The 24,831-nt window shown below is 43.4% G+C and overlaps 1 protein-coding gene across 2 annotated transcripts in view; it reads right to left on the reverse strand.

The window, feature by feature from the left end:
* Positions 1 to 24,831, reverse strand: part of tnr (tenascin R (restrictin, janusin)) — a 175,207-nt gene that overhangs the window by 43,364 nt on the left and 107,012 nt on the right. For both annotated transcript variants that reach the window (XM_029725706.1, XM_029725705.1), the window contains exons 3-8: positions 18,820 to 19,423; positions 18,037 to 18,513; positions 10,198 to 10,461; positions 8,867 to 8,982; positions 2,734 to 2,884; positions 194 to 463 (exon numbers count right to left, since the gene is read on the reverse strand). In XM_029725706.1, coding sequence (XP_029581566.1) covers positions 194 to 463; positions 2,734 to 2,884; positions 8,867 to 8,982; positions 10,198 to 10,461; positions 18,037 to 18,513; positions 18,820 to 19,336 — 1,795 coding nt within the window. In that variant the 5' untranslated portion in view covers positions 19,337 to 19,423. The remainder of the gene's footprint in view (positions 1 to 193; positions 464 to 2,733; positions 2,885 to 8,866; positions 8,983 to 10,197; positions 10,462 to 18,036; positions 18,514 to 18,819; positions 19,424 to 24,831) is intronic.

Raw genomic sequence — 24,831 nt, forward strand, 5'->3', positions numbered from 1 at the left:
ATAGTGATGGATGTATCTATAGTGATGGATGTGTCTATTGTGATGGATGTGTCTACAGTGATGGATGTATCTACAGTGATGGCTGTGTCTACAGTGCTGTATGTATTCACATGAAAACATCTTATTCCATCAAACACAATAATGCGGAAGCAGCTGCTTGTACAGTATGGTCTTATTGTTGTATGGTCCTCACCGGTGCTGAATTCTGTGGAGATTGTTCCACTCTCATTGCCCTTGCAAACACCACTGATGGACACCTCATAGCGCGAGCCTGGCCTCAGCATCTGCAGAGAGTACTGGCTGAGGGTGGGCTGCAGACGGAAAGTAGTCTTGGGCATGTCCCCTCCTACCAGGCCATAACGCAGCACTATCTGGTCCATCTTGGCCTTGGGATTGGTCCACTCCACGAAGGCCACTGAGTCCGAGACATCACGCACTATCATCTGTGTTGGCCCATCAATCACTGTAAGGGACAGGAGAGGTAAATCTACATGACAGGGTTCATGACCTAATGTGATTCCAAAATCACACCCTATTCCCTAGGCACATAGGGTTCTGGTCAAAAGTAGTGCACTATATAAGGGATAGGGTGCCATTTAAGCATCTACACAGTTCACACTAATACTGCAAGAGGCATGGCCACCATGACTATTGTTGTACCAAGTAGCACCAGAATGAATTAAACACCATTGCTTTGCACATTTAGAAACATAAGCTTCAATAAAAAATAAGTGATACAAGCAAGAGCAGTGTGTGGGTTTCTCTTTTCTTTGAAATTATCGCTGTTCCCATGATGCACTTGCAAGAAGATATATGTACAGTATATCAGATGTTCGTTCGAGTGCCTATTTGAAATTTGAATCACATTTAGAGAAGTAAAATGGAGGTGTTGGCAGTGTCACGCCCTGATCTGTTTCACCTGTTCCTGTGATTGTCTCCGCCACCTACAGGAGTCGCTTATTTTCCCCAGTGTATTTATCCCTGTGTTTCCTGTCTCTCTGTGCCAGTTCGTCTTGTATGTTAGTCAAGTCAACCAGCGTGTTTTTCCCGTACTCCTTTTGCCATTCTCTTTTTGATAGTCTTCCCGGTTTTCACCCGGTTTTGACCCTTGCCTGACTATGGACTACTTTTCCGCCTGCCTCATCATCCTGCCTGCCCTGACCTTGATTCTGCTTGCCCTTTGGTACCTTTTGGACTCTGAACTGGTTTTGACCCTTTTGCCTGTCCAAGACCATTCTCTTGCCTTACCCTATTGGATTATTAAATATTGTAAGACTCCAACCATCTGCCTCATGTGTCTGCATCTGGGTCTCGCCTTGTGTCATGATAGGCAGGGAATGCAGTTGAGTAATTACTGACCGTGTAAAACAAAACAACAGACTTGGGGCATTACTGAAATAACTACAAAAATACACCCAATAATCAAATTGTTTCCTTGGCAATTGTGTGGATTCTTAAATAATTTGATTACATCTGAGAAAACAAATGATGCTGTTGGTTATACAAGCATAAACAACCTAATGTTATTGGAGGTGGAGGGACATTTGCTGCAGTGTAGTTAGCTCGACTGAACAGTACACTACTTTTAAAGCGTTGTCATTCTGTGAGGGACCAATGTCAAAGTGGTGCCCTCTGATTGGTCACGTTTCTGTCAGAGAGTGCTAATTGGCTGTCCTTGTAATTTACTAGTTTTTCACTGAGTCTGCAGGGAACATCTGCTGCTTCAAAAGGCCGTGTAACTAAGCTAAACCTCATCCATTTCTTCTGACCCGAAGATTAACACCTGAAACACCTACTGTAATTGACTGCTAAACTATTAATGTGATAAACCAGACAGAAAACAGTTTGCTGTTTTTTCTCGAAGATCACACTAGGGGTTTCAAGATTCTTGGCCAAGAATGAATTCCCTCATTCCCTCACCAGAAGTTTGGTATCTTTCTCTCTTTTTTTTCTTTCCTCAAAGAAGGATGGCTAAATCTTTACGCCTATAAATAATTGAGTGACTTAAAATGTGTCTTTCTTTATCCAATAAGGTATCTGTGGGTGGACATGGTGAAAAATGTATGAACGCTCATGAATTATGAATGCCTTAATTACAACCGACAGTGGGCCTGGGTTGGAAAATTAATGGTGTTTTCACTGCGGACACGTAATTTGAATTGTTATGGAAAAGTTCAATTGAATCTAATCCCACTGTCTGGAACTGTCAGTCTGAGGAATTCCTGGGTGAAGTTTACATTAAGTGCATAATTGCTGGCAGACCAAGTCATTCGTCAAGGTGACATTTCCCATTAGTCTCAGCCGTGTGATGCATGTAGTGTATGTGAGATGTGTATGTGTGAGTCCCCCACATCTTGAGTGGTCTTTTTCTGAGCTCCACTGATTAGCCTGAAGACTATCACATGGAAAGAACAGGGTAGGGGTGGGCATACGGGAACACATCCTGTGGAGACAACAGCGGCAAAGAGACTCATTTTCAGTGACATGGGGATAATACAGAAACAAAAGCTGCAGTAGGTATATGAAAACTGTGAACCAACTGAGGGAGTTAAGTCTGAAAACTGTGGGACTTCCTAATATGGATGCCATACACAAGACACCCACAGGTCTACGCCCTCAAAAACCTACCAGCAGGGATATTTCAACAACCAAATGTTTATGGACATAGTTAATAGATAGAAGTTTGTGAATTATGGTTTGGTGAGATTTGAGCAATCACAGAACCATACATACATGTGGTGACGGTGGCGGATACAGGCTGGCTGCGGCCTTGGTCCCTCAGAGCTACCAGGTTGACGGTGTACTCCTCCCCTGGCCTCAGGCCTGTCTGGTGGAACGAAGTGATGGTGCTGGGTAGCTGAGCTGTCATCCCTCCATCATTGTCCTGTCAGAGAACACAAACAAGCATAATTCTTTGGCTTTACTTGGTCTCCTCTTGTCATACAGTACATAGTATGGTTTCCAAATGGAACCCTATTCCCTACACAGTGCACTACTTATCATAGGCTCTGGTCAAATGTAGTGCGCTATAAAAGGAACAGGGTGCAATTTGGGACACATTCTGTCTTCACTATAATATACATACACAGGTAAACAACCCCACCTGCTGCCCGTGCAGGAGTGATTTATGGTTCCACCTGGGCTACTCCTGGACAGACGGTAGTGCAGGGGAAGGATCTGAACAAACCTCAACACTCACTGCTCTGACGAGCACCAAGCTATGGCATCCATAAATATAATATTGTGACTGGCTTTATGATAAATTCAGCTCGAGTTAGTTGTTATTTTGGCGGTTAAGCTCCAGGTCTTGTTAAGAGTTCTGTGATAAATTACATTGTAAAAAGGGTGATCCACATAATATTTGATTGACAGGTTGATGATTGATTGATTGATTGATTGACTGACTGACTGACTGATTTCCTGACTGGATGATTGAAAAGTGAACAATCCTGATAAGTACATTGGTATGGTATATTGCGTAAACAACTGTGAATATGTAATATTGCCAGGCCACTTTGTCTCAGATAACTGCTGTTGGTGTAGGGTGGGTGAGCCCTCATCTCTCATTGCTTTTGGCACTGTGAACTCATGTTTGTCACTAGTCGCTGCTTTTCTGCTCACATCCATTACGATATTGTCAAGTTTCAGGGCACTTTTGGATTAAACCCACAGAGGTTGAGACTCTGACTTCTAATATGATTTCCCAAGTGTTGACGTTGAGCTTGAACCCCTCAAACCCTTATGGGGAAGGAGATAGATAGCAGACAGTCTCTTAGACAGAATCACACCAAATGATGTAGATTGAAGTGCACTGTGACCCAACTACTCCCATGCCATTTGGTATTCATAGCCTGTCACCTCCAAAAAAGCTTTCCAAGTTAATGTCCATGGCATTTATGCTTTTCATCTAAAAGTCCCAGGCTTAAAGTCTTTGAGCCCAGCCAAACTTCTATCCTTCCTAGCCGGGAACACCTAAATGAGAAAGCCAATTATGGAGAGAGGTACTGAGGATTAGAGTACCTTGTGTTTATAGAGGGAATTAAAGGGAAAGCTCTCCTAACTTTGAACCTGTAGCTATTATGGTTATGAGTTTGAAGACGGCTCCTGCTTGCTGATCCACCTAACCGTCAATAAGCCTTGGGCAATCCATCATCTAATTTGACAGAGTCTTTAAGTTGAACGGTGAGAAATCAATCCCCCTCCCAAAATGTTTCACTTTTTCAACAATCCGAGAGTCAAAATCTAGCCAATGATGGGCATATCAAAAATGCATGTTAAATTTGATTTGGCAATATAATGTTGGTATTTAAAAAAAAAAAAAAGTCTCCTGAGATAGAACTCACCTGAGCTGCCAAAGACAGGTTTTATTGTACAGTTTGTTGTTGTTTTTGTTGTTGCTCTTCAGCATACTGCCGTGTACAGAATTACGCTGCTCTTCCCAGAACATCGCCAACCATGTTCTAAATGTTTTGAAGCCAGAGTGACTGAATGTTTTCATCTCCATGGGGAAGCTGCATATGTACACTACCGTTCAAAAGTTTGGGGTCAATTAGAAATGTCCTTGTTCTTGAAAGAAAAGCACATTTGTTGTCCATTAAAATAACATCAAATTGATCAGAAATACAGTGTAGACATTGTTAATGTTGTAAATGACTATTGTAGCTGGAAACGGCAGATTGTTTATGGAATATCTACTGTACATAGGCGTACAGAGGCCCATTATCAGCAACCTTTGCTCCTGTGTTCCAATGGCACGTTGTGTCAGCTAATCCAAGTTTATCATTTTAAAAGGCTAAATGATCATTAGAAAACCCTTTTGCAATTAGGTTAGTACAGCTGAAAACTGTTGTGCTGATTAAAGAAGCAATAAAACTGGCCTTCTTTAGATTAGTTGAGTATCTGGAGCATCAGTATTTGTGGGTTTGATTACAGGTTCAAAATGGCTAGAAACAAAGACCTTTCCTCCAAAACTCGTCAGTCTATTCTTGTTCTGAGAAATGAAGGCTATTGCATACGAGAAATTGCCAAGAAACGGAAGATCTCGTACAACGCTGTGTACTACTCCCTTCAAAGAACAGCGCAAACTGGCTCTAACCAGAATAGAAAGAGGAGTGGGAGGCCCTGGTGCACAACTGAGCAAGTGGACAAGTACATTAGAGTGTTTAGTTGGAGAAACAGACGCCTCACAAGTCCTCAACTGGCAGATTCATTAAATAGTACCAGCAAAACACCAGTCTCAACGTCAACAGCAAAGAGGCGACTCCAGGATGCTGGCCTTCTAGGCAGAGTTGCAAAGAAAAAGCCATATCTCAGATTGGCCAATAAAAAGAAAAGATTAAGATGGGCAAAAGAACACAGACACTGGACAGGGGAACTCTGCCTAGAAGGCCAGCATCCCGGATTTGCCTCTTCACTGTTGACGTTGAGACTAGTGTTTCCTGGCCATGGACCCAAAATATCAATGTTTTGTTCCCCGAACCACTTAGTTATCATTTTTGCCTTATGGCAAGGTGCTCCATCATGCTGGAAAAGGCATTGTTTTTCACCAAACTGTTCCTGGATGGTTGGGAGAAGTTGCTCTCGGTGGATTTGTTGGTACCATTCTTTATTCATGGCTGTGTTCTTAGGCAAAATTGTGAGTGAGCCCACTCCCTTGGCTGAGAAGCAACCATAACATGAATGGTCTCAGGATGCTTTACTGTTGGCATGACACAGGACTGATGTTAGCGCTCACCTTGTCTTCTCCGGACAAGCTTTTTTCCGGATGCCCCAAACAATCGGAAAGGGGATTCATCAGAGAAAATGACTTTACCCCAGTCCTCAGCAGTCCAATCCCTGTACCTTTTGCAGAATATCAGTCTGTCCCTGATGTTTTTCATGGAGAGAAGTGGCTTCTTTGTTGCCCTTCTTGACAGCAGTCCATCCTCCAAAAGTCTTTGCCTCACTGTGTGTGCAGATGCACTCACACCTGCCTGCTGCCATTCCTGAGCAAGCTCTGTACTGGTGGTGCCCCGATCCCGCAGGTGAATCAACTTTAGGAGATAGCTTGCTGGACTTTCTTGGGCGCCCTGAAGCCTTTTTCACAACAATTGAACCGCTCTCCTTGAAGTTCTTGATGATCCGATAAATGGTTGATTTAGGTGCAATCTTACTGGCAGCAATATCCTTGCCTGTGAAGCCCTTTTTGTGCAAAGCAATGATGACAGCACATGTTTCCTTGCAGGTAACCATGATTGACAGAGGAAGAACAATGATTCCAAGCACCACCCTCCTTTTGAAGCTTCCAGTCTCTATATTCGAACTCAATCAGCATGACAGAGTGATCTCCAGCCTTGTCCTCGTCAACACTCACACCTGTGTTAACGACAGAATCAGTGACATGAGGTCAGCTGGTCCTTTTGTGGCAGGGCTGAAATGCAGTGGAAATGTTATTTTGGGATTCAGTTCATTTGCATGGCAAAGAGGGACTTTGCAATTAATTGCAATTCATCTGATCACTCTTCATAACATTCTGGGGTATATGCAAATAGCCATCATACAAACTGAGGCAGCAGACTTTGTGAAAATGAATATTTGTGTCATTCTCAAAACTTTTGGCCACAACTGTACTTGTCCACTTGCTCAGTTGTGCACCGGGACCTCCCATTCCTCTTTCTATTCTGGTTAGAGCCAGTTTGAGCTGTTCTGTGAAGGGAGTAGTACACAGCGTTATACGAGATTTTCAGCTTCTTAGCAATTTCTCGCATGTAATAGCCTTCATTTCTCAGAACAAGAATAGACTGACGAGTTTCAGAAGAAAGTCCTTTGTTTCTGGCCATTTTGAGCCTGTAATCGATCCCACAAATGCTGATGCTCTAGATACTCAACTAGTCTAAAGAAGGACAGTTTTATTGCTTCTCTAATCAGCACAACAGTTTTCAGCTGTGCTAACATAATTGCAAAAGGTTTTTCTAATGATCTTTTAGTCTTTTAAATTGATAAACTTGGATTAGCTAACAGTACGTGCCATTGGAACACAGGAGTGATGGTTGCTGATAATGGGCCTCTGTACGCCTATGTAGATATTCCATAAAAAATCTACCGTTTCCAGCTACAATAGTCATTTAAAACATTAACAATGTCTACACTGTATTTCTGATCAATTTGATGTTATTTTAATGGATAAAGAATGTGCTTTTCTTTCAAATACAAGGACATTTCTAAGTGACCCCAAACTTTTGAACGGTAGTGTGTGACTGTGTATTCTTCTTGTTCCTGAATAATGTTCTATTTTTATAAAAACTGTAGGCGAGGTACATGTCAAAATATGTATTATGTTGTTTCATGTTATGTCAAACTTCTGTTTTGTTCAAAATATGTTAGGGGGCTGGAACCAAAAATGTTATGATATGCATTATTCTAGTTAGTAAATCCAATGTGAAACATGATAACTATATTATCCTTAACTAGCAAAGTTAATCCATTCTTCTCTAATAAAAAATCTCTCTCTTATTTCTGAATAAAGCTTGTAACGTCAGTAGGCTACAGTAGCCTATGCTTCGAAGGGGCAGGTAGCCTACCCAGCTAGCACAGTGGATCTGGGCCGATTCTGGCTGAGAGTCGGGGCACTCAGCTGAGAGTCAGACTCGGCCAACGTCCTGTGGCCCGAGTCTGGGCAGCCTTCGACAGTATTACTTATGGCTAGGATGCAGGGATTGAGCTTGTGCCGATTCCGGTGTGAGTTATCTGTCCCAAATGTATTACCTGGGGCTCGGGCTGATTGGGGCTACTCTCTGGCAGATGATTACACGGGCTGCTTTATATAATAAACATTTCATTATTTATTTTTCCATATTTTCTTATTGTTTCTGTGATAAAAAAAATACAATTAACAATAAAATGAAATTCTTTAAGAGTCCTGTGTAGTATTTTAGTATTTTGATACTTTGTGCAAGGCAATTGATAAGCATTAAACATTTTGTGGATGGAGCCTCCTGAGTGGCTCAGCAGTCTAAGACACTGCATCGCAATGCAGACTGCATTGCTACAGAGGCTGGTTTGAAACCCGCACCCGGGAGACCCATGAGGCGACGCACAATTGACCCAGTGTCGTCCGAGTTAGGGGAGGGTTTGTCCGGCTGGGATATCCTTGTCCCATCATGCAGTAGCAACTCCTGTGGCGGGCCAGGCGCATGCACACTGACACGGTCACCAGGTGTATGGTGTTTCCTCAGACAGTTTTTTTGTGGATGGGTATAAAATGTATAATAGTAATGTTTAAAATTACTAAATTGGGTAATTTTGTATACATTTATTAAAACTTTTATCGGGCTGCTTCTGGGGCGATTCTGGTAAGATGCCGGCAAAGTTGGCTGAATTCCGGTAGACAGAAAAGGCCCAATGTACTTGAGCCGATTCTGGGCAGTCATTCATTTTGATTGCGGGCCGAGTCCGACACCCGATTCCGGGCCGATTCAATCAGTTCCGGCCCCCCGGAAGAAGGCCGCTTCTGGGCCGATTCCTCATTGCTCTCTGGGTACACACACACACACACTGGAATACATTTCTGAGTGACGCGTTGTAGCGTTTTTTGTGGGGGGAAAATGCTTGGAATGTAAAATAACGTTATTGACCAGTTCCCATATAGATCACTTTGGTTCCTGGTTTTGATTAGTCTTTTCAGGTTTTGTTACCTGAACTGGTTCCAAACCCTGAAATATGTTTACCCAAATCCCTAGACAGAGACAGATTATTTGCATGATAGGGGATTCCAGATCATATCTACCCTGTACTATTTACTCTGCATTCATTCAAATGCTTTATTTACAGTATGTGGCTAAAGTTGAATATCCATCCACATCTGTCCTCTCTGCCTGTGAAACCTTACCTTGGGAATGAAGCTTATTTCCCAGCCATCAAATGAGTAGTAGAAAGGTTGCCACTGCACCTCCACGGATGTCTCCGTGATGGATTTGAAGAGTAAACCGTCTGGATTTGAGAGATCTAGGAGGCAAGGAGAGATGTATTATAGGCGTCCATCTTCTGTATGCTCAATAAATCACCCTCTTTACAGAGGCAGAGACAATTCCTCTCCGGGAATAGAGGCAGGGGGAAGAATACTTCACCCTGTGGTTAAACCATGTTTCTTTCATAGTGGAGGGCAGGCCAGGCAGCAGGTGCTTTTAAACAAACTGTTGAATACTGTGGTAGTTAGCATAGCCCCTATGTAAACATTTTCCTCATTGTGTAAGCTTTGATCTATGAACACATCATCACGGAAACAACATTTCCAAATACACTAGATCAGTCTTAATCAGAAGGACTAAAATAGATATGCAAAGAACTAACTATGTAAAGCTTCACAAATATATTGTATTATATGGAGAAAAAAGCTTGAACAGAATTGCATGAACATACTCAAAATGTGTGATCATATCAGAACTAGGAGTGTTGCCTGCTGATGGGAATTTTAATTTTTAGCGAAGACCCAATCATTCCACGACAGATAATTGAATGTTTACTGTTTATAAAAAATGCTTTCTATTCTGGGCCGGAGTGAGAGTTTTGCATATGTCTGAGAAGCATTGAATGGAAACTAAGAGCCTGCAGCAATTTGCCAATCTGACATTTATACCCAGCAGGTGGCAGGAGTCTAGTCACATCCTGTAGGCAAAAATGTCTGTCCTCCTTCCAACAGGATTTCACTCAAGATGTGGCTGTGAACGTATATGGGAGTTTTTGTATTGTTGTTGTCAAAAACTTTCAAGATTTTTAAGTGAGGACAAGATGTATACCTAGGATAATATATGATATGGTTACTTGGTTTGAAGGTGAAATTTAAGTGCATGGATTTTTCCCAGTATCCATCGTGCAGTCCCTTTTTTTTACACTGCATCTCACCCCTGTCTGTGACGGTACACTCAACCTTCTTAGACCATTTTACTGAAAAGGAAGAAGTATTGTAAGTAGAAGGTGGCAGTTTGTTGACACCTGAAAGGAAAACTAAGCAGAAAATGAATACATTGTGGAGGACTTAAAGGACTAATCTGCATTTGGTACATACATTTAGATGATGTTTTATTATTTATATACAGGCCTACCCATTGATTCTTGAAGAATGCCAATTATAAATCACCAGATTGCCCCTTTAGGCAGAGGTCCACTTGGCATGATATGGCCTGAATACAATTATAGAAAATGGCTGCCTGTTGTACTCACAGGTTGACACCTGAGTGTTGGTAGGGGCACTGATGACGTTGTTGAGCACAGCGTAGACGTTGATGTTGTACTCGATGCCAGGCTCCAGGTCTGGGATAGTGCAGGTGGTTGTGTTCCCAGGGATCCTGATCTCCAGCTGGACCCCACCTGGGCTGGTGGCCACGTAGGTGACCAGGTAGTCCGTCATCAACACTGACCCCTCCCACTCCAGGTCAATGGTATGCTCCGTCACTCCCCGCATGCGCAAGTTCAGAACCGGAGCCACTGTGGGTGAGATGTCATTTGTATAGTGTGAAATCAAAACCTTGCAACCTTGCAGGAACATGCATTACATTACATCCAGCAGGTGATCTTATTCATTCTTGTTCAGTCCCACTTGACCCACCTACAAAAACAACAGATTCTGATTTACACTTGACTTCGAAATTTCGTGTTGGAATAGTATCACTCAACATGCAGAGAAAACAAACAGTGCAAGACCTGTTCATTTTAACTTACAAGACACCAGTGGTGCCACCACCACAACTAAGCTTGCATATGAGTGTGGATTCGTGTAAGGCTTTGATGTTCTTGTGGGCAACGGAGACAGAGCCAGGCCATAAACCTGAGAGGGTTTGAGTGTAGAATGCAAATGAAGCCCTGCATAAACAAGAGTGGATAAGTTTTTAGCTCAATCAGAGAGAGTGAGTAACAGATCTTGTCCTGAAGGCAGCTAGTGGTGTGGGCCTTCCTCTGTAGATTGGGCTCAGTGGTAGTGGTGGTGGTGGAGCATTAAGCCCTCCTAGGGGAGCCGTTGAGGGACTCGAGGAAGCGTTTGAGTTACTTCCACACGAACACGACAGATGGAACCGAGCCTGCCTCCTCCTCAAGACTGACCCTGGAGTGAGGAAAACTCCTGCGGCATTCACTTAGGAAGATTAATCGCATGGACCAGATTCAGTCTTAAGTAAGACACAAAAAAGTGAACCAGTGGTAAAGTGATTGATATGGGTTATAGGGAGTGAGCACTGTAACTAAGCCTTCCACCAGAATGAAGGACACCCACGAGAGAGTGCCCACGTGAAGCAGTGTCTAGATGCTTAGAGCAGCGGTCCTGCTGAAGGGCTTTGGGTACATCCCAATAGGCACCCTATTCTCTTAATAGTGCACTACTATGGACCATGGTCAAAAGAATGGCACTATAAAGGGAATAGGGTGCCATTTAGGATGCATTATTTAAGCCAGGACAGACCCTCCCTCCAGTGCTATGTCTGCCTCTCATTAATCACACTTTCATTGGGATGGATGATCCATCCTGGATCAACAGAGAGAGGAGGGGAGTGAACCACTGCACCGCTGCACTGCTGCACTGCGTTACACTGGGGTCATGAAGGTCAGAATGCTGGCATGATGAGGCCAAGGCCCCACAGCACAGCTGAGGACCACATCACATCACTGTTTTTTGTTTCCATCTACTTAACTTGTTATTGCTCACAGGATACAGCCTTCGCTGCTTGACTGATCTTCTGTTTACGGGGCAGCGGTTGGCCCTCCAATATTGTACATTAGGACAAAACACAATTAGTAGAAGGGGTGAACTCCCTCAACTCATCTCATATTGTTGCATTGGGTTTAGACTGATAATATGAGTACTTATAGAAGCGTGATTGGAGTTTAATCTTTAGGGACTGTTGATCAGAGATGGGATTATAAATAGGTCATAGGTCATTGTATTACGCTAACATTACGGAAGATAATAAACACTATTAATAAACAGCGTTGTATAAACAACAAAAATGTGGTTATCCTAAAAATGACCCATAACATTGAGGCTAATGTCGAGTTAGCTATACTTTTTGGAGTGAAAGCATTAATGAGGACACAGTGAAGTCATATGGCTCTGGAGGAGGCTAAGCAAAGCTACTTCTATCTCTGGTGGATTGAGCTATTGATTACACATTCATACTCTCCACCATCACTCAATTTAGTTGAGCAATAATTGAAAAGTGTGATACAAAATGCAGATGCCATGAAGACTGAATAGAAAAAATAAAAATCTATTGTCATTTAATGCAGCTGAGCTACTGTATGAAGTCAAGGCTTTGTCAAAAAATATGTTTAATTCAATATTGTTGATATTCTGGATGTCAAGGTCATTGATATGTTCTCTCTGGCTGAAAGTGGCTGTCAGTCAGTGAACAACTCTGTTAACAAGAGGTGACAGGATGGACAGGCATGCAACCTGACTACTAGTGAGAGCTCCTGTATTTCTCTGGCACAAACTTCAAACCATTTGCATTAGGTGTATATATATATTATTTTTTGGGGTTGGGGATAAAAACTATTTAGAAAACCTTTTAGTCACGCATAATTATTTTCCAATGGGATAATTTGCAAAAGTGGTGGAGTAATGATGAATAGCATTTTGAATGGTAAACTCATCATGTGAATGCTGCTGATTTGTTTCAATTCCATAGTCTCATTATTCTCATAGCAGGAGAAAACGGGGCCACAAAAGCATATCCTGATTTTTCTACTTTGATAATATGAAACACTTACAATGCCTGCCACCCTATGAGCCCTGAATAGGCGCTGATAATTGAATGGCCTATTTTTGTATTCTGCAACCTCCCCCAAACGTGCCTCTGCTACTTTAACTCTAATTGCAAAGAAATAGGCAATTTTGGCTTCGGCAGGTCCTGCTGAAAATGAGAGGGAGCGAGGTAGAGGATAGGTAATATGATTTGTTATTTTTTTCCTTTCTCTTGTGAGATGACAGCTGTCTACAGCAATGGGGGGGATCAGAAGCCTTACTGAGAACTAGCTGTGAACCCAAGCTAGCTTGATTCAGATATTGTCTCAGCTTAGGTTAATGTGACACATCTTCTCCAGTGAATGTGACTTTTGACAAATGAATGCTGTTACACCGGCGAGCCGTCACCAATTGTATAGCTACTGTTTGAAGCACAGGGTATTTGCAAGAGGTGTTTGACTCCAGGAGTCCTGTTTTTGGTCAAGCGCTGTGGATTCAGTTGCTATTGCATGGAGAGCATTTCTATTATCTGGAAATATTCCGTTCTTGGAAGTATTTTCCAGATAATAAAAGCTTACATATTCCCAGAGGACCAATGGGACCTGAGTGGCGCAGCAGTGTAAGGCACTGCTGCCTGGGTTAGGCTGTAATTGTAAATAAGAATTTGTTTGTAACTGACTTGCCAAGATAAATAAAGGTTTCTTTAAAAAAAGACTGCTTACCTTAACCTCTGTGAAAATTCACTTTCTCTAGATATGATGGGATGCTGAACCTTATGCCCCATTTACATTGTGACATAATTCCTTATCTTCCTGCAATCTCCGCTACTGGATGGAGAGCATAGGGTTCCACAATGCAAGACAATGTGGAGGAGAGTCTCTCGTCAGAGATTTTGGGAGATGGCAAAATATGACCTTTTTATTCAAGACAGAAGAAACATTTTGTTTTGTTTAGTTACTTTCTCCTCAACTTGTTCCTATAACTTTCTAGCAAGTCAAACTATCTTACAGAGCAGCTAAAAGCTAGGACAGGGCTCTCCCATCTAATTCCTAGATAGCTACCGTCTTGTAGATTTTCACTGCAACCCCAGTTGTTACTAACCTGATTCCGCTTATCAACCAGCTAATTATTAGAATCAGGTTCGCTAAATGAGGGTTGGAGTGAAAACCAGGACGGTAGCTCTCCAGGAACGGGGTTGGAGAACCCTGAGCTAGGCTATATTGTAGCTAGTGATCTCCACCTAAGAATTATACTCAAAACAAACTTCATTACCATTAAAATTAACTAAAACGGGAGGCAACAGTCATAAAGTATAATTGGCTTATCAGCCATTATTAAAATAGTACTTTATTATTTACAAGTTGCTAATTATCCTATCCCATAATATAAACCATTGTTACATAATATAAACTGGCATATTTTCATCTTCTTCTGTGGTTTGTTAACTTCCTATTCTTCGACGGACTCTGGCCGGACTGAAGAAGACGCAGAGTTAGAAAAAATTTGAAGTATGCGGCGTCCGTCTCACAACAGAGCCTTCAACCGCAAGGGGCCGTTGCGATTCCACTCCGTTGAGGACCGTCACCATTCCGTAACGTACGTCGTCGAAAGGAGTAGACCAAGGTGCAGCGTGGTAAGTGCTCATATTTCTTTATTGTAACTCAAAACACTAAATCAAAATAATAAACAATGAAAAACGAACATCACGTTCTGCAGGTTTACTGAGCTGTACAAAAACAAGATCCCACACTGAAGGAGGGAAAAAGGACAACATAGAAATATATCCCATAGACTGCCCACCCCACACCCTGACCCAACAAAATAGAGAAATAAAACATCTCTCTCAGGTTAGGGCGTGACAGTAGCCCCCCCCCCCCCCCCCAAAGGTGCGGACTCCCGGCAGCAAACCTGAACCTATAGGGGAGGGTCCGGGAGGGCATCTACCCATGGTGGCGGCTCCGGTTCGGGGCATAGCCCCCGCTCTGCCCCCTGATCCCTCTGCTTTTGTGCCACCGGACCGTGGATCGTCGGAGGAGGAACCGTACTGCAGGCCGCCGCTGGAGGCTCTGGGCTGCGGACCGCCGCTGGAGGCTCTGGGCTGCGGACCATCGCTGAAGACTCTGGGCTGCGGGCCGTCTCAGGAGGTTCCGGACTGTGGGCCGTCTCAGGAGGTTCCGGACTGCGGGCCGTCTCAGGAGGTTCCGGACTGCGGGCCGTCTCAGGAGGTTCCGGACTGCGGGCCGTCTCAGGAGGTTCCGGACTGCGGGCCGTCTCAGGAGGTTCCGGACTGTAGGCCGTCTCAGGAGGTTCCGGACTGGGGACCGTCACTGCAGGCTCTATGCCATGGATCGTCACTGCAGGCTCCGCACCATGGATCACCACTGGAGGCTTTGTGCCATGGATCATCCCTACAGGCTCCGGGCCATGGATCATCCCTACAGGCTTCTTGCCATGGCTTATCACTGGAGGCTCCGGGCCATGGATTATCACTGGAGTCTTTGTGCCATGGATCATCACTGGAGGCTTCGTGCCATGGATCATCACTGGAGGCTTCGGACCATGGATCATCACTGGAGGCTTCTTACGTGGAGCCGGAACAGGTCTCACCGGACTAGGGAACGTCGCTGGAGGCTCCGGACTGGGGGACATCGCCAGAAGCTCTGGACTGGGAAGGCGCACTGGAGGCTTGATGCGTGGGGCTGGCACAAGTGGCGCCAGACTGGTGACACGTACCTCAGGGCAAGTGCGAGGAGCAGGAACAGGAACAGGACACACTGGACTGGGCAGGCGCACTAGAGACCTGATGCGTGGGGCTGGCACAGGTGGCGCCAGACTGGTGACACGCACCTCGGGGCAAGTGCGAGGAGCAGGCACAGAGTGTACCAGGCTGGATATACTCACCGGAGGCCTGGTATGTGGGGCAGGCACAGAGCGCACCGGCCTGTGAATGCGCACTGGCGACACAGTGCTCATCACCGCATAACATGGTGCTTGCTCAGTCACTCGCTCCCCACAGTAAGCACGAGGAGTTGGCTCAGGTCTCCAACCTGACTCTGCCAATCTCCTCGTGTGCCCCCCCCCCCCAACATTTTTTGGGGTGGGCTGCCTCTCGTGCTTCCCTCGTTGACGTGCTCTCGCTGCCTCCACCTGTTCCCATGGGAGGCGCTTTTCTTCTGCCCCTAATTCCTCCAAAGCCCTGGATATACTCCTCCTCATCTCCTCAATAGACCAGGATGCCATATCCTCCTGGGTGTCTTCCCTGGTCCATTTCTCCGGACCACGCTGCTTGGTCTCTTGGTGGTGGGATCTTCTGTAACATACGTCATCGAAAGGAGTAGACCAAGGTGCAGCATGGCAAGTGCTCATATTTCTTTATTGTAACTCAGAACACTAAATCAAAATAATAAACAATGAAAAACGAACATCACGTTCTGCAGGGTTACTGAGCTGTACAAAAACAAGATCCCACACTGAAGGAGGGAAAAAGGGCTGCTAAGTATGATTCCCAATCAGAGACAACGATATACAGCTGCCTCTGATTGATAACCATTCTAGGCCAATTAAAGAAAAAGACAACATAGAAATATATCACATAGACTGCCCACCCCACACCCTGACCTAACAAAATAGAGAAATAAAACGTTTCTCTCAGGTCAGGGTGTGACACATTCAAGTGAATGACATCCGGTGCAACGTAACTGAGTGCTTATGGTTAATGTAAATGAGGCTTGTCTCAAATAACCAAATATCCACCCATATCCTGTTAGGGCTAGGGGGCAGTATTTACACGGCCGGATAAAAAACGTACCCGATTTAATCTGGTTACTACTCCTACCCAGTAACTAGAATATGCATATAATTATTGGCTTTGGATAGAAAACCCCCTAAAGTTTTTAAAACTGTTTGAATGGTGTCTGTGAGTATAACAGAACTCATATGGCAGGCAAAAACCTGAGAAGATTCCTTAAAGGAAGTGCCCTATCTGACAAGATCTTGTTCTTCTTGTCTCTGTTTATTGAAGACTGAGGATCTTTGCTGTAACGTGACACTTCCTACGGCTCCCATAGGCTCTCAGAGCCCGGGAAAAAGCTGAATGATGTCATTCCAGCCCCAGACTGAAACACATTTGCGCTTTTGGCAAGTGGCCGATAAGAGGATAATGGGCTTAGGCGCGTGCACGAGTCGATGCCGTGCTTTATTTTCTTTCGTCTATTTACCTAAACGCAGATTCCCGGTCGGAATATTATCGCTTTTTTACGAGAAAAATGGCATAAAAATTGATTTTAAACAGCGGTTGACATGCTTCGAAGTACGGTAATGGAATATTTAGAATTTTTTGTCACGAAATGCGCCGTGCTCGTAACCCTTATTTACCCTTCGGATAGTGTCTTGAACGCACGAACAAAACGCCGCTGTTTGGATATAACTATGGATTATTTGGGACCAAACCAACATTTGTTATTGAAGTAGAAGTCCTGGGAGTGCATTCTGACGAAGAACACCAAAGGTAATCAAACTTTTCTAATAGTAAATCGGAGTTTGGTGAAGGCTAAACTTGCTGGGTGTCTAAATAGCTAGCCCTGTGATGCCGGGCTATCTACTTAGAATATTGCAAAATGTGCTTTCACCAAAAAGCTATTTTAAAATCGGACATATCGAGTGCATAGAGGAGTTCTGTATCTATAATTCTTAAAATAATTGTTGTGCTTTTTGTGAACGTTTATTGTGAGTAATTTAGTAAATTGTTAGTAAATTCGCCGGAAGTTTGCGGGGGGTATGCTAGTTCTGAACGTCACATGCTAATGTAAAAAGCTGGTTTTTGATATAAATATGAACTTGATTGAACAAAACATGCATGTATTGTATAACATAATGTCCTAGGTGTGTCATCTGATGAAGATCATCAAAGGTTAGTGCTGCATTTAGCTGTCTTCTGGGTTTTTGTGACACTATATGCTAGCTTGAAAAATGGGTGTCTGATTATTTCTGGCTGGGTACTCTGCTGACATAATCTAATGTTTTGCTTTCGTTGTAAAGCCTTTTTGAAATCGGACAGTGTGGTTAGATTAACGAGAGTCTTGTCTTTAAAATGCTGTAAAATAGTCATATGTTTGAGAAATTTAAGTAATAGCATTTCTAAGGTATTTGAATAATGCGCCACAGGATTCCACTGGCTGTTACGTAGGTGGGACGATTTGGTGCCACCTACCCTAGAGAAGATATATATCCACTCTTGGAAACTACAATAGCAAAAAGTATGTAAGTAAATGAATACCTCTCTCAGAGGAGCTACTGTATGTTTTCCTATGGTTTCCTTTTTCTCTCACCTGCAGAGCAGTCTTCTCCAGCGAAGCCATCTTGGCAGACACAGAAGCCTTCTTTACAAATGCCCTTCTGACTGCAGTTGTTGGCGCAGTAGGCCAAGGAACAGTCTTCTCCTACGTATCCCGGGCGACACTGGCAGGTTCCGTTGGTGCACAGCCCCTGGTCAGAGCAGTCATTGAGGCAGCGACCCAGTGTACAGTCCTCTCCAGTGAAGTTCTCCTCACAGATACACTCCCCATCCATGCACAGCCCTCGACCGGAGCAGTCCGCTGGGCAGCGGGGCTCCGAGCAGTTGTCCCCTCCGAAGTCACGGTCACACACACACTCACCCTCCATACACACTCCCTGTCCGGAGCAGTCGTCTGGGCAGCGCGGCTCAGAGCAGTTTTTGCCCGTCCAGCCGTCCTCACACACACAGCCACACAGGTCCATTTTGAAGCTGCCATGGCCACTGCACTGGGGAATGAAGTCCAGGTGACCTAGAGGAAGAAAGGAGGACACAAAACAACATCACTAAAGATACTGTATGGCTTACTAATGTCAACATCATCTGTTGTAACAGTGTACATTAAAAAAACAATGTAACAAAGTAACAGTCTATAATAAACCTATGAACACTAGAAATCGCCAGGCTTTCATATCCTGGTGCTATCTACTCAAGCTAAGACGCTCAGTAACTGAATGAAATGAAAGCCTGACATTCCACATTGGCCTCAAATTAGCCTATGACCAGGGTACAGTAGCTCTAATAATACTGTCAAACTGTACTATTATTCCGCACTTACCCATGGCTGAACTCTCCCCACAGCCACAGCTGCCAGAGCTGCACTGGGCTCTCAGCAGCAACACCTCTCTCTCCAGCATCTCGATGCGGATGGCCAGCTGCTGCACGATGTTGGCTGTAGAACAGGCGCAGGCCTGTTTGGGGATGTTGATGCGGTGGGTGAAGGTGACCTGGCTGTCTGCGTCCACTGTCTGCTCTGTGAACTCCGTGGCGCCCTCCCCACCCCCACTGGACACAGCCCCTCTGGTGGCCTGGCTAGGTGGAGGCACTGCTGAGTCCAGATCCACCGAGCACAGAGACTCTAGGGGCACGTTGATGTTGTACACATGGTTGAAGACCATTGGCTGCTCCTTGATGGTCTGGTTGTTAGATTGGCTGGTGGGGCCATCTGAAGGTGCCTGTCTTCTGACCCTGATGGTCCGGACCAGCTTCCCCTCCTCACCGGACGGGGATAGAGCAGCCTGGGTCCCCAGAAGGAGTAGAACCAGGCCCAGCAGCCAGCCTCGTGCAGGGCCCATGGTGAACCACCACGGCGTTAGAGCCTCGTACCTAGAGATAGGGCTCTCCTGACACCACCGTGCTTACCGGCAGACTTCTGATAGGATCTACAGAGAGGAGATAATAGTGAAAAACTCTGGTGGGTGGTTGAGTAGGGTGTTGGGGTTTGCCTCTGTTCTAAAAATTTAAAATAGTCTTTGATCTATTGTGAAAGAATAATTGGCTGTGGAAAAGAACTGGATGCTTACGGATGTTTAGAACCCCTAAATATATTTCTGCACACAATACCAAATATTTGATCTTTCCCACAGGATAGAGATGTCGAAATATTGAGCACATAGAACATGTTGATACAGGGATTCAATAGAGCCATGGCTTTAGTGATTTTTCCTTCTACTGTAATCCTCTCTCCAGCGACTGGGCTGAGGACAGGAACAAACCGCAGAATGAATCACATTGAGGGACTGCTTCCCAACTAGAAAAGCCCCTGGTCAGAAAGTGATTATCTGCGATGACATTTTACCATCTCTGTTAGACAGACTAGACAGAGGGCTTTTCTAAAACGATGAAGTATTTTATCAAAGCTCAATCAGCAGAATAAAAGTGAGACTTACACTAAATGACACATGCTCTCTGTTCATGGAGGAACAATTTGTTTTTTAGAGGACACAAATTGAACTGTGTATAAGGTTGTGTCTCTCAGATGTATCTTTAGGAAGTCAAACACAGCATGCAGCATGACTGTGGAGTCTGAATACTTAAAGCCTTTTTCAAAAGAATATATCTGATATTGAAAATCTGCTTATTTTTTTAAACTGAAAAGGGAAGTCAACCTTTCATATTATTCTCTTGTTTTTTTATCCCTAATCAGGGCAATTCCCCTAGACTCCATATTTGAAACCAACCACAGGCATGAGTTTGCAGCTCATGTCATTACTGCTAATCTTTAAAGGTTACTTATGAGCACTGCACCCTGAGGGTGAGAACATACTTGGTGCATGTGTGCTGAACTGAAACAGTCATTATAAAATTGAAGACGAGACTGTGTGTAAGTCACTCCAGGGATTTGAGAGTTGGGAGATATGTTCAATTATAAACTGGGTGGTTCGAGCCCTGAATGCTGATTGGCTGACAGCCATGGTATATCAGACCATATACCACGGGTATCACAAAACATTTATTTTTACTGCTCTAATTACATTGGTAACCAGTTTATAATAGCAATAAGGCACCTCGGGTGTTTGTGGTATATGGCCAATATACCACGGCTAGGGGCTGTATCCAGGCACTCCGCGTTACGTCGTGCTTATGAACAGCCCTTAGCCATGGTATATTGGCCATATACCACACCCCCTCGTGCCTTATTGCTTAAATATACTTTGTGATATACTGTAACATATTAGGTTTGGCTGCTATATCATCATATATGACTTTGGCCTTGGGACAGGTACATTTTTAAACCCTCCCCCTGCCCGTAGATATTAGGAAATATCCTCATGTGAAAAACCCAAGCCATTTAATCAGCGAATCCACCAAATTAATGAGAACCAGAAAGATGAGAAATAAATCAAATGGACAAAAGTATTTTCATACCCAGTAACTAGTGCAGGGTCCATTTGATTAAAGTGTTACATGCAGTTCTATAGTCAAATTGACATGTTCAATGAAAGGCCCCGAATGGCTCTCTGACTCACTCTCAGCCACACACGGGGACTTGTAAAATGGTCTTGCTCCTCTATGCCACAGCAACTGAGATACACCAAGTTTAGCTTAGTTTATTTGCACAAATATGCATACTGTGAGTAAAAAACATACTGTTTTACCCACTTTATATGTATATACTGTATTCTAGTCATGGCTCATCCTACATAACTACTCTGTACACACCTTTTCTATTCATATACTGCCAATATTCTCTATACACACCATATACTATATATTGCATGTTCTGATTTTGCTTGTTCTGATATTTCTTAATTTCTTTTTACTTTTTTACTGTTTAAACATAAGCATTTCACTGCTGCAACGATAACATCTGAAAATCTGTGTACTCGACAATAAACTTTGATTTGATTTCATGCCCTCATTTCCCTGCTCTCCAGCTCAGGCATCTTATGTGCTAAATGTATTGAAGTTGTATAGAGAGACTACAGAGTCATAGGACGTTTTCCTCAGTTGTTTAGGTCTCTGCATTTGCAGTGGGCCCACAGTGTTTGGAGACAATTGGGTTTCATCAAGGCCTGTTGTCAGGCCTCAATTAGGACGCCTCTCAATTAGAAGCGACAAAGAGGAGGATGAGGATCAACGGCTCGGGGCAACACCATCGACTATCTCAATTTACTCTTCAAGAGCAAGGTGTTTTATCACGCATTTCCGCCCTGGATGCACTTAATGGTCATCCTCCTGACTTGACCGTAATGAGAACTGACAGCGTGGCGACTCACAATCCTACGGCCTCCGGGCTGCCTACTGCTGAACGGGTGGAAGTGAGGAGGCACTGTGGGAGCTGGGAGCACGTTGACAAGTAAGGAAATTATTTTGGCACTACTATGGCATATTGCCATTTTAGGCTATATCCTGTAATGACTAGTAGTGTGAAAGTGAGTAGAGTACCTTCTAAGGTAGATGACCAGAGAACAATAGTGTCAGTTTTCCTGAAAGTGGTAATTTTCTCTGGAAATTGAATGTGAATTGGTTCTCCCAGTTCAACCCCCCGCTAGCTGGAATGATAAAAAGAAACACTGAGGCATAAAGCAATTCTGTTCAAAGTTTATGATCATGAAACCTATAAAACTGGCTGCCAGATACAGTATTAAATATACAAACTGTACTTTACATAATACACATTTGGGTACACCCTCTGACAACACACTCAGTAAGCACCGACAGCATTACACAAAAATCAATAAGTGACCTGAGCAGGCAGATAATTCACCAAAAGAAAGCCATTTTAATTTCACTGTGCACCCAAAAGCATGCTTAAAAGCGTGTTTTAAAAAGAGTTGAAAAGCCTTGATTTTAGCCAGATACGTATTTTCTTTCAGAGACCAGCCATAAGCTGAATATCCCTTTCATCCAAAGCTTTCTTTTTATGGCTCAGGCTGGAGATGATACAAGAGAAGAGTTGAAATATGCATACTCCAATTATGCAAAGAATCAGGTTTTGTCTTAATGATGTAGAGAGAGAGGTTTAAAAAGAAAACTTTTCTTATAAAGTTGCATTGAAGGCAGTGAAGAGGGATGACTCGAGAGAGTCTACAGTAGAGTGCTTCACTTTCACTGGAGACAAATGCTCCACTCCTCATCACATATCACAGAGGAACAAAAGCAGAGTATCAGCACAGGCAATAATGAAAACACAAATCTTGTCATGCATTTTAAGCAGCCATTCCAATAACAAATGTACTGAGCCTCCCCTATATCCCGACCATCTGCTTTCACCTTGAACATAACATTACCATCAAGCCAGACCATGAAATAACTCCTGTCTGTTGACGGCCAATAGCACTTTTCAGTCTCACAGAGAACAGGTACCAGGACGCCTGGGGCTTGATTGAAATGTCAGGACAAGGAGCATGTATGACAAAAGCTCATGTGGAATAAATAGTATGTCTCGATGTTTGAAAAATTGAATTCTGTGCTGAGCCTGTGGGCTAGCCGTAACGTTCCTAGTCAGTCACACTGCTCCCCACTGCAGAACGGGGTTCAATCGCGGTGTCCACCTTTCCTACTGTTTTCCAACTTGACTGTCTTCCCTGTCTGTTTCCAATTGTCTAAATAAAAATGTACAAATATAAATGTAAAAAAATAAAAATTCATTCTGTTACAGTTCTTTTATACCTGTGTAGTAATGGTGAAATTACACAAGTAACACCATTGTTCTGTTGTAGGTTAGTGGTAGATTGTTGTAGGTTGGTACAACTGTTGTATGTTGTTAAATATATGCAAACATTTGTTTATGATGTTTATGTTTATGATGCCAATGGAAAACTTATATCAGTGTCTGATCTGATCAACAGTAATTATAATCAAAACCCTAAGGTGTGTTTTTTGTGAAATTGTCCTATGACACTGACTGAGTGTATTTACTGTCTAATGAGCTCATCAATAGAGAAACACTGTAGGGAAGTATTAAATGAAAATGTACAGTAATATGCTGAAAACTACATGGTGTTACCACTAGTGTAGGTCAAGAAATAAATGAACCTTTCCCTTAACATAACACAGAATCCTATTCATTTGCAGAGCATTAAAACCCGAGAAGCCTAAATCATACTGTAATAAAGAGATAGCAGAGATGCTGCAATTGCAACCTTTCAGTGTGCAATGAGTGACATTCTGAATTACCTGCAGTAAGGTTTCATATTAGACAAAAAGGCACAAAGATCAATTTCTCAGATTCTAAAGAATATGAAGGCTGGGATACAACACAAAGCCAGGACCGGATAATTGTTAGAAAGAAATCATGTTACAAGGCTACCTCATGTTGTTTTATATATACTTCTAATAAACTTCAAAACTTTAATCTGATGGGAATATACTTTTTGTAAAATGTGTCTATACAACACCTTGCTCTCATTTCGATCTGTTTTCATTTCTCATTCAGCTGCCATTACACTGAGAGGTTCTTAAAGAGGGGTTACACAAGCTATTACAGCACATGCTGCATTATATATGAGAGCGACATTGATGTTCCTTCCCTCCCTGGTGCCATGCTAGATCACAGTGTCACCCGGCACCCTCAGGGAATAGCATCCTTGTTGTAACACTGAGGCGACGCTCTGCATATCTTTAAAACACTTTATAAGCTTATCTGAGTGGGACAGAGGCCTAAAGCCTTTTGACTTCTCCTGCCTACCCCCCCTTTCCCAGTATTGAGATGTTTTAAAATCCACATGTGTATATCTTTCCCCTTGAGGACTTTCTATCTACAAAAATAAGCCAGCCTTGGAGGCTTAGTGGCTGCCTGGATCCTTCAGGAGGTCAAACTGCCTGTTTAACATACTGTACTAGGGGAATGAAGTGTCAGTATCTCTTCATACCCAGTGTCCTGTGTCACAATAGAACAAGTGGGGGGCAAAGCACCAGAGCGACTCTGTAATACGGCTACAGATGTAGGATCTTAATTTTGTTGCTGAAAATGTTCCTGTACCGCTGGAAACGCAAATGAGCTTCATGACTTACATAAATTCACTGAAAACCCACACTAACACACGGTTATATTAACAGTATTGCACTTTCATGTAGCCTAATATTGGCCAGCTAATAGCCTAACCACTGATCAAGCAACGTTATGGAATAAACATTCAAATCCTGTTGCTAAAGAATTAATCTGCTGCGACAATACTGGTCGAATTAAGATCGATCCTATACCTGTTCCTTTCCCCCCTGGTTCTGTTCAACTCCATCTTTCTCTTGAGATCTCTCTAACTGTCCTCCTTTATTTCACACAGTATACAGTATCTGTCCAGACCAGAACTGCTGAATAAAGAGATGTCTGCGTGTATGGTGCTGA

This window comes from Salmo trutta, chromosome 31 (genome assembly GCF_901001165.1).
Source record: "Salmo trutta chromosome 31, fSalTru1.1, whole genome shotgun sequence".
NCBI classification, from domain to species: Eukaryota; Metazoa; Chordata; class Actinopteri; order Salmoniformes; family Salmonidae; genus Salmo; species Salmo trutta.